Source organism: Ylistrum balloti, unplaced genomic scaffold (genome assembly GCF_031769215.1).
Source record: "Ylistrum balloti isolate Yb309-2 unplaced genomic scaffold, AGI_CSIRO_Ybal_v1 Utg370560, whole genome shotgun sequence".
Classification (NCBI taxonomy): domain Eukaryota; kingdom Metazoa; phylum Mollusca; class Bivalvia; order Pectinida; family Pectinidae; genus Ylistrum; species Ylistrum balloti.
The window spans coordinates 94,046-109,039 of NW_026782352.1; the positions used below are offsets into that span (position 1 = coordinate 94,046).

The window sequence follows — 14,994 nt, forward strand, 5'->3', positions numbered from 1 at the left end:
ACTCAATGCATAATTGAAAAAAGTCCGGAAAACTTGCAAAAACTGAGGAAATAAAATGCAGAAAAAAGGGCTTTCAACAAAACATCAAGTCATGTTATTTAAAATAGTGATATTTTATCATAACTGTGTCCTTTTCACCCATGTAAGATATCCATGTTGTAATGCACAGTCATAAAATGATACTGATGTAACAATCTTAGCAGTAAAAAAAATCCTTATCTACTAGAAATTCTTCAGTCTCAGAACACTTTCCTCAGGTTGTTAATGTGTATTAATTATAATTCTCTTATCACAACTAGTGTGAAGTTATCTAGTTACATAAACAATTGTTCACTGATGGTGATAGAAATTCTTCCTCGGAGGAAAATAAAGGCAGGTTATCATGTTTTCTGGCGCAAACCAGAAACCATTCTTAAAGCTGGGTGGGAATATTTAAAATAGCTATACTTTCATGCAACAATATCAAATATGACTTATTTATCAAAAAGGCAGTGTGACTTTATAACTGTTATTTATCAAGAAGGCAGTGTGACTTTATAACTGTTATTTATCAAAAAGACAGTGTGACTTTATAACTGTTATTTATCAAAAAGGCAGTGTGACTTTATAACTGTTATTTATCAAAAAGACAGTGTGACTTTATAACTGTTATTTATCAAAAAGGCAGTGTGACTTTACAACTGTTATTTATCAAAAAGACAGTGTGACTTTATAACTGTTATTTATCAAAAAGGCAGTGTGACTTTATAACTGTTATTTATCAAAAAGACAGTGTGACTTTATAACTGTTATTTATCAAAAAGGCAGTGTGACTTTATAACTGTTATTTATCAAAAAGACAGTGTGACTTTATAACTGTTATTTATCAAAAAGACAGTGTGACTTTATAACTGTTATTTATCAAAAAGGCAGTGTGACTTTACAACTGTTATTTATCAAAAAGGCAGTGTGACTTTATAACTGTTATTTATCAAAAAGACAGTGTGACTTTATAACTGTTATTTATCAAGAAGGCAGTGTGACTTTATAACTTATTTATCAAGAAGGCAGTGTGACTTTATAACTGTTATTTATCAAAAAGGCAGTGTGACTTTATAACTGTTATTTATCAAAAAGCCAGTGTGACTTTATAACTGTTATTTATCAAAAAGGCAGTGTGACTTTATAACTGTTATTTATCTTCATCTAATAACACAACCAGTAGAAGATTAGAGTGAGAAGTGACTGTGTTGTCACTGAAACGTCACACTCTAATCTTCAACTGGTTGTGTTATTAGATGAAGGTGACCGTGTAGCCATCGAGACGTCACACTCTAATCTTCTACTGGTTGTGGTATAAGAACTTCTATTCTATAACTCCACCAATATTTACAGTAAACAGGGGATACTTTCACCATTCATCCCTTCTGACTTTAAGTATCAAATCAAAGATGGCTCTAAATTTGAAATCAATGCTTATTCATGCTCTATGTTTTATCATACTGTAAAGCAAATGAGATATGTAGTTTAATGTGAGAGAATATATATGAGCTTTTCTGCTTAATGTGAGAGAGAAAACAAAAACATAAAGTTATGAACATGTAGTTTAATGAGAAGATGAAATGAACATGTAGTTTAATGAGAAGATGAAATGAACATGTAGTTTAATGAGAAGATGAAATGAACATGTAGTTTAATGAGAAGATGAAATGAACATTTAGGTTTATGTGAAGGTGAAAATGAAAAATTTAGTTTGATGTGAAGCAAAACAGAAAAAAATTGGACAAATAATTCTTTACTACCCAGTATACCATCTCTGATGTAACTTATCAGAGAAGTACATCATCACAGACCAGTATCCTCATCAATGTCATCATTGATCTTGTATCTGTTATAAGTATTGTTTCCATTAGGTAAGCCAGGTTTGACATCTGTCCGCCCTGAAGCGTCTATAATACCTGTAAGTTTCCTGTTTGGGTGACTGACCGGTACATATAGCTGGTCTCCCTGATCATAGTCCTGAAATAAGATGAGAAAATGGCACACAGACACAAACATTATCATTTTATCTTTAAAAAATGTGTTTCAAACCATTAAAATAGATCTTTGTTAGGCTGATGTGAATTACCTGAGACTAAAATATGTTTTTATTTCAACCTCAAAGCCTTAGGTCCATTATGTTATAAAAAGTTTCAGCAACTAAATTGTAAAGGTGGATCACATAGGCAATTTATTACTTCTTAGAATTTACATCAACATGTTCAGAGACGTCATCCTAATGTATACATGTCATCCTAATGTATACATGTTATCCTAATGTATATACATGTTATCCTAATGTATACATGTTATCCGAATGTATATACATGTTATCCTTACACATGTTATCCTAATGTATATACATGTCATCCTAATGTATACATGTTATCCTAATGTATATACATGTTATCCTTACACATGTTATCCTAATGTATATACATGTTATCCTAATGTTATACATGTTATCCTAATGTATATACATGTTATCCTAATGTATACATGTTATCCTAATGTATATACATGTTATCCTAATGTATATACATGTTATCCTAATGTATATACATGTTATCCTTACACATGTTATCCTAATGTATACACAAGTTATCCTAATGTATACACGTTATCCTAATGTATATACATGTTATCTTAATGTATATACATGTTATCCTAATGTATATACATGTTATCCTTACACATGTTATCCTAATGTATATACATGTTATCCTAATGTATATACATGTTATCCTAATGTATATACATGTTATCCTAATGTATATACATGTTATCCTAATGTATATACATGTTATCCTAATGTATATACATGTTATCCTAATGTTATACATGTTATCCTAATGTTATACATATTATCCTAATGTATATACATGTTATCCTAATGTTATACATGTTATCCTAATGTTATACATGTTATCCTAATGTTATACATGTTATCCTAATGTAGACACATGTTATCCTAATGTTACACATGTTATCCTAATGTATATACATGTTATCCTAATGTATACACATGTTATCCTAATGTATACACATGTTATCCTAATGTATACACATGTTATCCTTACACATGTTATCCTAATGTATATACATGTTATCCTAATGTATACACATGTTATCCTAATGTATATACATGTTATCCTAATGTATATACATGTTATCCTAATGTATACACATGTTATCCTAATGTATACACATGTTATCCTAATGTATACACATGTTATCCTTACACATGTTATCCTAATGTATATACATGTTATCCTAATGTATACACATGTTATCCTTACACATGTTATCCTAATGTATATACATGTTATCCTAATGTATATACATGTTATCCTAATGTATATACATGTTATCCTAATGTATACACATGGTATCCTAATGTATACACATGTTATCCTAATGTATATACATGTTATCCTAATGTATACACATGTTATCCTTACACATGTTATCCTAATGTATATACATGTTATCCTAATGTATACACATGTTATCCTAATGTATACACATGTTATCCTTACACATGTTATCCTAATGTATATACATGTTATCCTAATGTATACACATGTTATCCTAATGTATATACATGTTATCCTAATGTATATACATGTTATCCTAATGTATATACATGTTATCCTATACACATGTTATCCTAATGTATATATATGTTATCCTAATGTATACACATGTTATCCTTACACATGTTATCCTAATGTATACACATGTTATCCTAATGTATATACATGTTATCCTAATGTATATACATGTTATCCTAATGTATACACATGTTATCCTAATGTATATACATGTTATCCTAATGTGTACACATGTTATCCTAATGTATATACATGTTATCCTTACACATGTTATCCTAATGTATATACATATTATCCTAATGTATATACATGTTATCCTAATGTATACACATGTTATCCTAATGTATACACATGTTATCCTAATGTATACACATGTTATCCTAATGTATATACATGTTATCCTAATGTATATACATGTTATCCTAATGTGTACACATGTTATCCTAATGTATATACATGGTATCCTAATGTATATACATGTTATCCTTACACATGTTATCCTAATGTATATACATGGTATCCTAATGTATACACATGTTATCCTAATGTATAGACATGTTATCCTTACACATGTTATCCTAATGTATATACATGTTATCTTAATGTATATACATGTTATCCTAATGTATATACATGTTATCCTTACACATGCTATCCTAATGTATATACATGTCATCCTAATGTATACACAAGTTATCCTAATGTATACACGTTATCCTAATGTATATCCTAATGTATATACATGTTATCCTAATGTATATACATGTTATCCTTACACATGTTATCCTAATGTATACACATGTTATCCTAATGTATATACATGTTATCCTAATGTATATACATGTTATCCTAATGTATATACATGTTATCCTAATGTATACACATGTTATCCTAATGTATATACATGTTATCCTAATGTATATACATGTTATCCTAATGTATATATATACATGTTATCCTAATGTATATACATGTTATCCTAATGTATATACATGTTATCCTAATGTATATACATGTTATCCTAATGTATATACATGTTATCCTAATGTATATACATGTTATCCTAATGTATATACATGTTATCCTAATGTATATACATGTTATCCTAATGTATATACATGTTATCCTAATGTATATACATGTTATCCTAATGTATATACATGTTATCCTAATGTATACACATGTTATCCTTACACATGTTATCCTAATGTATATACATGTTATCCTCATGTTATACATGTTATCCTAATGTATATACATGTTATCCTAATGTATACACATGTTATCCTAATGTATACACATGTTATCCTAATGTATATACATGTTATTAATGTATATACATGTTATCCTAATGTATATACATGTTATCCTAATGTATACACATGTTATCCTAAAACATGTTATACTAATGAATATACATGTTATCATGTTATCCTAATGTATAAACATGTTATCCTAATGTATATATATCCTAATGTTATACATGTTATCCTAATGTATATACATGTTATCCTAATGTATATACATGTTATCCTAATGTTACACATGTTATCCTAATGTATATACATGTTATCCTAATGTATATACATGTTATCCTAATGTATATACATGTTATCCTAATGTATATACATGTTATCCTAATGTATATACATGTTATCCTAATGTATACACATGTTATCCTAATGTATACACATGTTATCCTAATGTATATACATGTTATCCTAATGTATATACATGTTATCCTAATGTATATACATGTTATCCTAATGTTATACATGTTATCCTAATGTATATACATGTTATCTAATGTATAATGTATATACATGTTATCCTAATGTATATACATGTTATCCTAATGTATATACATGTTATCCTAATGTATATACATGTTATCCTAATGTATATACATGTTATCCTAATGTATACACATGTTATCCTAATGTATACACATGTTATCCTTACTAATGTATATACATGTTATCCTAATGTATATACATGTTATCCTAATGTATATACATGTTATCCTAATGTATACACATGTTATCCTAATGTATATACATGTTATCCTAATGTATATACATGTTATCCTAATGTATATACATGTTATCCTAATGTTATACATGTTATCCTAATGTATATACATGTTATCCTAATGTATACACATGTTATCCTAATGTATATACATGTTATCCTAATGTATATACATGTTATCCTAATGTATATACATGTTATACCATGTTACACATGTTATCCTAATGTATATACATGTTATCCTAATGTATATACATGTTATCCTTATGTTATACATGTTACTAATGTTATACATATTATCCTAATGTATATACATGTTATCCTAATGTATATACATGTTATCCTAATGTTATACATGTTATCCTAATGTTATTCATGTTATCCTAATGTAGACACATGTTATCCTTACACATGTTATCCTAATGTATATACATGTTATCCTAATGTATACACATGTTATCCTAATGTATACACATGTTATCCTTACACATGTTATCCTAATGTATATACATGTTATCCTACACATGTTATACACATGTATTATCCTATACACATGTTATCCTAATGTATATACATGTTATCCTAATGTATACACATGTTATCCTAATGTATATACATGTTATCCTAATGTATACACATGTTATCCTTACACATGTTATCCTAATGTATATACATGTTATCCTTACACATGTTATCCTAATGTATACACATGTTATCCTAATGTATATACATGTTATCCTAATGTATATACATGTTATCCTAATGTATATACATGTTATCCTAATGTATATACATGTTATCCTAATGTATACACATGTTATCCTAATGTATACACATGTTATCCTAATGTATATACATGTTATCCTAATGTATACACATGTTATCCTTACACATGTTATCCTAATGTATATACATGTTATCCTAATGTATACACATGTTATCCTAATGTATACACATGTTATCCTAATGTATATACATGTTATCCTAATGTATATACATGTTATCCTAATGTATATACATGTTATCCTAATGTATATACATGTTATCCTAATGTATATACATGTTATCCTAATGTATATACATGTTATCCTAATGTATATACATGTTATCCTAATGTATACACATGTTATCCTAATGTATATACATGTTATCCTAATGTATACACATGTTATCCTTACACATGTTATCCTAATGTATATACATGTTATCCTAATGTATATACATGTTATCCTAATGTATATACATGTTATCCTAATGTATACACATGTTATCCTAATGTATATACATGTTATCCTAATGTGTACACATGTTATCCTAATGTATATACATGTTATCCTTACACATGTTATCCTAATGTATACACATGTTATCCTTACACATGTTATCCTAATGTATATACATATTATCCTAATGTATATACATGTTATCCTAATGTATACACATGTTATCCTTACACATGTTATCCTAATGTATACACATGTTATCCAAATGTATATACATGTTATCCTAATGTGTACACATGTTATCCTAATGTATATACATGTTATCCTTACACATGTTATCCTAATGTATACACATGTTATCCTTACACATGTTATCCTAATGTATATACATATTATCCTAATGTATATACATGTTATCCTAATGTATACACATGTCATCCTAATGTATACACATGTTATCCTTACACATGTTATCCTAATGTATATACATGTTATCCTAATGTATACACATGTTATCCTAATGTATATACATGTTATCCTAATGTGTACACATGTTATCCTAATGTATATACATGGTATCCTAATGTATATACATGTTATCCTAATGTATACACATGTTATCCTAATGTATATACATGGTATCCTAATGTATACACATGTTATCCTAATGTATACACATGTTATCCTTACACATGTTATCCTAATGTATATACATGTTATCCTTACACATGTTATCCTAATGTATATACATGTTATCCTTACACATGTTATCCTAATGTATATACATGTTATCCTAATGTATATACATGTCATCCTAATGTATATACATGTTATCCTAATGTATACACATGTTATCCTAATGTATAGACATGTTATCCTTACACATGTTATCCTAATGTATATACATGTTATCCTAATGTTATACATGTTATCCTAATGTATATACATGTTATCCTAATGTATACACATGTTATCCTAATGTATACACATGTTATCCTTACACATGTTATCCTAATGTATATACATGTTATCCTAATGTTATACATGTTATCCTAATGTATATACATGTTATCCTAATGTATACACATGTTATCCTAATGTATACACATGTTATCCTAATGTATATACATGTTATCCTTACACATGTTATCCTAATGTATATACATGTTATCCTAATGTATACATGTTATCCTAATGTATATACATGTTATCCTAATGTATACACATGTTATCCTAATGTATATACATGTTATCCTAATGTATATACATGTTATCCTAATGTATATACATGTTATCCTAATGTATACACATGTTATCCTAATGTATACACATGTTATCCTAATGTATATACATGTTATCCTAATGTATATACATGTTATCCTAATGTTATACATGTTATCCTAATGTATACACATGTTATCCTAATGTATATACATGTTATCCTAATGTATATACATGTTATCCTAATGTTATACATGTTATCCTAATGTATATACATGTTATCCTAATGTATACACATATTATCCTAATGTATATACATGTTATCCTAATGTATACACATGTTATCCTTACACATGTTATCCTAATGTATATACATGTTATCCTAATGTATATACATGTTATCCTAATGTATACACATGTTATCCTAATGTATATACATGTTATCCTAATGTATACACATGTTATCCTTACACATGTTATCCTAATGTATATACATGTTATCCTAATGTGATCTTTATTCACTAAAAACTTGGTGTTAACTTACATTGTCCTGGACTTTACTGTGATCTATATTACAATGAAGAAATTTTCGGATTGGATGAGGTAGACAACAACAAAAGATGTCAAACACAGGGATCAGGTACTTTGGTGCAACTTGGTGTCTTTTTGTAGGTCCTGCAATAAAAGACTGTAAATTAAATCAGGATTATAATAACAATAATATACCACCACATCTGTCCTGCTTCAAATTGTCTACTTGTATACACCACTATTAGCAGCTGGCACCTATCAAAGTCATATTTTTGACAAGTCCTGTTTTTCATGAAAACACTGAAACACCTCATCACATTTCCTTTGTTCATAATATGTTTAATTACACTAAGAACAAATACAGTCTTTAAATTTCAGCTAAACACAGATTTCAGTCAATCAATCACCCTGAACAGTATCTGACATAACAGTTATTTCTACTGACTAACTTTGGTTTTTTAACCACCCTGAACAGTATCTGACATAACAGTTATTTCTACTGACTAACTTTGGTTTTTTAACCACCCTGAACAGTATCTGACATAACAGTTATTTCTACTGACTAACTTTGGTTTTTTACTCACCCTGAACAGTATCTGACATAACAGTTATTTCTACTGACTAACTTTGGTTTTTTAACCACCCTGAACAGTATCTGACATAACAGTTATTTCTACTGCCTAACTTTGGTTTTTTAACCACCCTGAACAGTATCTGACATAACAGTTATTTCTACTCACTAACTTTGGTTTTTTAACCACCCTGAACAGTATCTGACATAACAGTTATTTCTACTGCCTATTGATCTGTCAGGTTTCTTTTCTTAATTTTTGATGATAAAAAGAAAACTTTGTGTACAATTATGTATTCTCACTCGTTTTCAAGAATTATTATTCTTATGTTTTGTGTAAGAAATTGGTCTCACCTGTTATCAAGCTGACGACAAGTCCAACAATTATACAGACAAGTGTTCCAAAAGTAGAATACCACAAGTATGATAATGAGTAAAACTTAGCAAGGCCACCACTGTAACAAAAACAGGTTTTATAGGTAAAACTTAGTGAGGTTGTCACTGTAACATAAACAGGTTTTATAGGTAAAACTTAGTGAGGCCACCACTGTAACAAAAACAGGTTTTATAGGTAAAACTTAGTGAGGCCACCACTGTAACAAAAACAGGTTTTATAGGTAAAACTTAGTGAGGTCGTCACTGTAACATAAACAGGTTTTATAGGTAAAACTTAGTGAGGCCACCACTGTAACAAAAACAGGTTTTATAGGTAAAACTTAGTGAGGCCACCACTGTAACAAAGACAGGTTTTATAGGTAAAACTTAGTGAGGTCGTCACTGTAACAAAAACAGGTTTTATAGGTAAAACTTAGTGAGGCCACCACTGTAACAAAAACAGGTTTTATAGGTAAAACTTAGTGAGGCCACCACTGTAACAAAGACAGGTTTTATAGGTAAAACTTAGTGAGGTCGTCACTGTAACAAAAACAGGTTTTATAGGTAAAACTTAGTGAGGCCACCACTGTAACAAAAACAGGTTTTATAGGTAAAACTTAGTGAGGCCACCACTGTAACCAAAAACAGGTTTTATAGGTAAAACTTAGTGAGGCCACCACTGTAACAAAAACAGGTTTTATAGGTAAAACTTAGTGAGGCCACCACTGTAACCAAAAACAGGTTTTATAGGTAAAACTTAGTGAGGCCACTACTGTAACAAAAACAGGTTTTATAGGTAAAACTTAGTGAGGCCACCACTGTAACAAAAACAGGTTTTATAGGTAAAACTTAGTGAGGCCACCACTGTAACAAAAACAGGTTTTATAGGTAAAACTTAGTGAGGCCACCACTGTAACCAAAAACAGGTTTTATAGGTAAAACTTAGTGAGGCCACCACTGTAACTAAAACAGGTTTTATAGGTAAAACTTAGTGAGGCCACCACTGTAACCAAAAACAGGTTTTATAGGTAAAACTTAGTGAGGCCACCACTGTAACAAAAACAGGTTTTATAGGTAAAACTTAGTGAGGCCACCACCACTGTAACAAAAACAGGTTTTACAGGTAAAACTTAGTGAGGTCGTCACTGTAACAAAAACAGGTTTTATAGGTAAAACTTAGTGAGGTCGTCACTGTAATAAAAACAGGTTTTATAGGTAAAACTTAGTGAGGCCACCACTGTAACAAAAACAGGTTTTATAAGTAAAACGTAGTGAGGTTGTCACTGTAACAAAAACAGGTTTTATAGGTAAAACTATGTTGTTTTTAATACTAGTATTAAGATGACATTATTGCCTATTCTTAGAGTTTGCCAAAATATCCAAACCCAAAATACACTGAAATCTCCCTGAATAGGAGTGACAGCCATACAGAAATACTTACACAGAGGAGACACTACTGGTTTCGTTGTTTATTGTTCCAGTTAAGGATGTAGAATTTATGTAGTTTGTATATGTAGCTGTCATAGTCGAGTAGTCCATCATACTGTCTGGAGAATACGTCGACACAGAATACAGGGATGTAACGTTTATCTCTAACATATCTGCATCAGATACACAATTTGAAGTAGGAAACTGGAGGGTCTCTGGTGACCCAATGACTGAATATTTCCCAATGTTGATCCAAAGCATGATGATGTAAGAAATGATACTCCCAGCAACAGCACCCTGTCAGTAAATAATATACACCATCAAATGAATACCTGCTTGTTCAGTGAATATAACCCTGACATATTTATACATATTACACATATGTAACATCTTATTGTAATGCCACTTAAGATAATGACTCCGATATGAAAAATATCCAGTTTGAGAAATTTCTGAAGAGCATCATGCTATGTAAATCTGTGTATTGAGAAAGTTTTCATCATAAAGTTTCAATTGGATATCTAGAGGTATACAGTGGTCTCTTAAAATGTAGCCAACAAAAAATTTTAAAAAAACAGAGCACTAAGTCCTGATGTGAGGTAGGCGAATAATTTGGCCTACTTTCTGCTCCTGGTAAACAGCTGTAGAAGAAAGTAAAACATAGTATTGGCCCACCTGGTTTCACAAGTTGGTGCTCTTTTTTGCGTTTTTAGATAATGAAATGACTTAGAGACCAAACAATGGAGACAATGGAGATGAATCGGACATGAATTCAAGTTTGACATATAAATGTTCGTTAATTAACAATTAATAATTAATATAAATGTCAATAATTTAAATGATTCCACCGTTTAATTGTTGATGGAAATGAAAGTTTCTAAGTTGTCATAATTTGTGTCCAGTTCCTTTGAAATTGTTCAAATGAAATATGTTTAAACTGATCAAAACTCATGTAAGATTTTATATCTATATATAGCCTTCATTAATTTCACAACGAAAGTGAAACAAACATTAGTTAATATCAATCGTACTTATAAGAAATAAGAAATAAGATCTTACTGTGGGAGGATTAACAGTGGACAACCAGACAAGTAACTGCATCCCCATCCAATATAAAACCCTAGTCATATCAGTGAAATCCACGGTGTTACCTGGTTTATTATCACCCAATAAATGTTGTGTGTAATGGCATCCTCACAAATACTACAAAACAGAAGTTTACCCAGGGGAAATAAACAATACGCCACATCTTAATCGTTTTAGTCTTTTAATCTTACTTTTTGATTTACCGTCTTTGTCGTTCTTGAGATAATGAGCAGAATGCAAATTCAAGATGGTGGCCATAACCGCCATATTGGATATCGAGCGACGAAGAAAAACAATAGGGTTGTGTAGGTCCATAGGCCCAACATCCTCAGTGAAAATGGTGATGACCGGTTTTTGAGATAATAAGCGGTATGCAATTGTGGACGGACGGACGGACAGACAGACTGACAGACAGACGGACGGACAGATGGACAAACAGACGGACGCCGTTCATGATCGCAATACCACACACTCTTTTGGGATGTGGGGTACAAAAAATGTACAAAACTCTCAGGATAAATTTCAGATTTTGAAAAGAAGATATATGAATTTTCCTTGAGAATAATAAAAAAGAAATTTCAAACTTCAAAAATATTTTATAACCAGAAGATATACTAACAATCAGTATTGCAGTATTTTAATACTTACACAGTGCTGTATAATAAAATACTCACCATCCAGTTACAACAAGGAAAGAAAGCACCCAATATGACAAGTCCATTCAAGGCTCCAGAGGCAGCTCCCATAAAACTCAGGGAAGCCTATCATGAAAATTAAAAATTATTTCAGTAAAACTTTAAAACATAATCAGATTCAGTGTCACTAAAAATTTCTTTCTTTGTTTTTAAACATTTTTCATTTGAAATAATTCCGACTTTGTTCATTCCTAAAAAACACATGCAAATTCTTTTATATTTACACTGTATCCTACTAGTCTCATTGTGTCCTGCCAGCATAACACTGTCCACACTTTGACCTTGTAGTGAAATAAGGTATGCTTTATTTAAAGGCAAAAGCCTTACCTGCAAATAGTTAGACAGCTTGTGTCTGTCACACATATGTCAATAGACAAGAGGCCCATGGGCCTTAACGGTCATCTGACAAAAAGCAAGCCAAACCTAGAAAGTGGGTTGAGGTCATTCATTTGAACAAACTTGGTAGCCTCTCCTCCAAGCATCTTACAGGCCCAATATCAGCACTCATGGACTTTTGCTTGTTGAGAAGAAGTCGTTTGTATATTTCAACATATTTGACCCCTGTGACCTTGAAAGTGGGTTGAGGTCATTCATTTGAATAAACTTGGTAGCCTTTCCTCCCAGCATGCTACAGACCCAATATCGGCACTCATAGACTTTTGCTTATTGAGATGAAGTCCTTTGTATATTTTAACATATTTGACCCCTGTGACCTTGAAAGTGGGCCAAGGTCATTCATTTGAACAAACTTTGTAGGGCTCCATGCCAGCATGCTATGGGCCAAGTATTAGTCCCCTAGGCCTTCTAGTATTTGAGAAGAAGTTATTTAAAGATTTTGACATATTTGACCCCTGCGACCTTGAAAGTTGTTCAAGGTCATTCATTTAAATAAACTTGGTAGCCTTTCCTCCCAGCATGCTACAGACCCAATATCGGCACTCATAGACTTTTGCTTATTGAGATGAAGTCCTTTGTATATTTTAACATATTTGACCCCTGTGACCTTGAAAGTGGGCCAAGGTCATTCATTTGAACAAACTTTGTAGGGCTCCATGCCAGCATGCTATGGGCCAAGTATTAGCCCCCTAGGCCTTCTAGTATTTGAGAAGAAGTTATTTAAAGATTTTGACATATTTGACCCCTGTGACCTTGAAAGTTGTTCAAGGTCATTCATTTAAACAAACTTGATAGCCCTTCATCCCAGCATGCCACAGGCACAATATCAGCAATCTGAGCCTTTTGGTTATTGAGAAGAAGTTGTTTAAAGATTTTAACATATTTGACCCCTGTGACCCAAGGTCATTCATTTGAACAAACTTGGTAGTCCTTCATCCCAGCATGTCACAGGCCCAATATCTACACTCTGAGCCTTTTGGTTAATGAGAAGAAGTTGTTTAAAGATTTTAACATATTTGACCCCTGTGATCTTTAAAGTGGGTCAAGGTCATTCATTTGAACAAACTTGGTAGAGCTCCATGCCAGTATCCTCTGTTCCAAGTATTAGCCCCCTAGACCTTCTAGTATTTGAGAAGAAGTCGTTTGAATGAAAAGTTTACGGACGGCGCACGGCGGACGGCGCACGGCGCACGGCAGACGACGGACGAAGCATGATGACTATAGGTCATCGGACCCTTCGGGTCAGATGACCTAAAAATCCATACAGTAGACTGTATGTATACGTAGGATCACAATTGTTTTTCAGTATACAGCAGTTTATTTCTTACATTACTGAGTGAACTGGGAATAAGAAAAGAGAAAATGTAGCCGCCTTCTCTGTCTGGGAATACCAATTCTTGTTCTTATTCCTTATTCAAGTTTCTGAGATAAAAAAGAAAAAATATAGTTTTTTCCTTATATCTTTTTCAAGGATAGAAAAGGAAACAAGTTTTTTTTTCCTTTTTGATATTTCCTACCTGTAACGTTGTGCCTTTTACATTTCTAACTATTAACCCTACCTGTAATACTGTGCCTTTTAGGTTTCTCACTAAGAATGTCACTCCAATTCCTACGGCTCCATAAAAGAAAACTGCAAGAGAATAAGATTTGTTTTATGTTAACCATCAGCGTTTAAGATTCTCCTAATTTTGTCAGGTCAGCCTCACATTGGTCATGTCTTCAACCTTAAAAACGTTTCTTTTTATCTATTATGACCGTAAAAAAATAAGATTTTGAAGGCTTTGACTAGATATTAGATGATTTAA

General features: G+C 31.2%; 1 protein-coding gene across 1 annotated transcript in view; it reads right to left on the reverse strand.

The window, feature by feature from the left end:
• Nucleotides 1-1,718: 1,718 nt before the first annotated feature.
• Nucleotides 1,719-14,994, reverse strand: part of LOC132556329 (sodium-coupled monocarboxylate transporter 1-like) — a 29,027-nt gene continuing 15,751 nt past the window's right edge. Inside the window, exons 10-15 of the mRNA XM_060220714.1 lie at nucleotides 14,749-14,819; nucleotides 12,773-12,859; nucleotides 11,026-11,309; nucleotides 9,564-9,664; nucleotides 8,652-8,782; nucleotides 1,719-1,998 (exon numbers count right to left, since the gene is read on the reverse strand). Of these exons, the coding sequence (XP_060076697.1) occupies nucleotides 1,825-1,998; nucleotides 8,652-8,782; nucleotides 9,564-9,664; nucleotides 11,026-11,309; nucleotides 12,773-12,859; nucleotides 14,749-14,819 (848 nt within the window). The 3' untranslated portion in view covers nucleotides 1,719-1,824. The remainder of the gene's footprint in view (nucleotides 1,999-8,651; nucleotides 8,783-9,563; nucleotides 9,665-11,025; nucleotides 11,310-12,772; nucleotides 12,860-14,748; nucleotides 14,820-14,994) is intronic.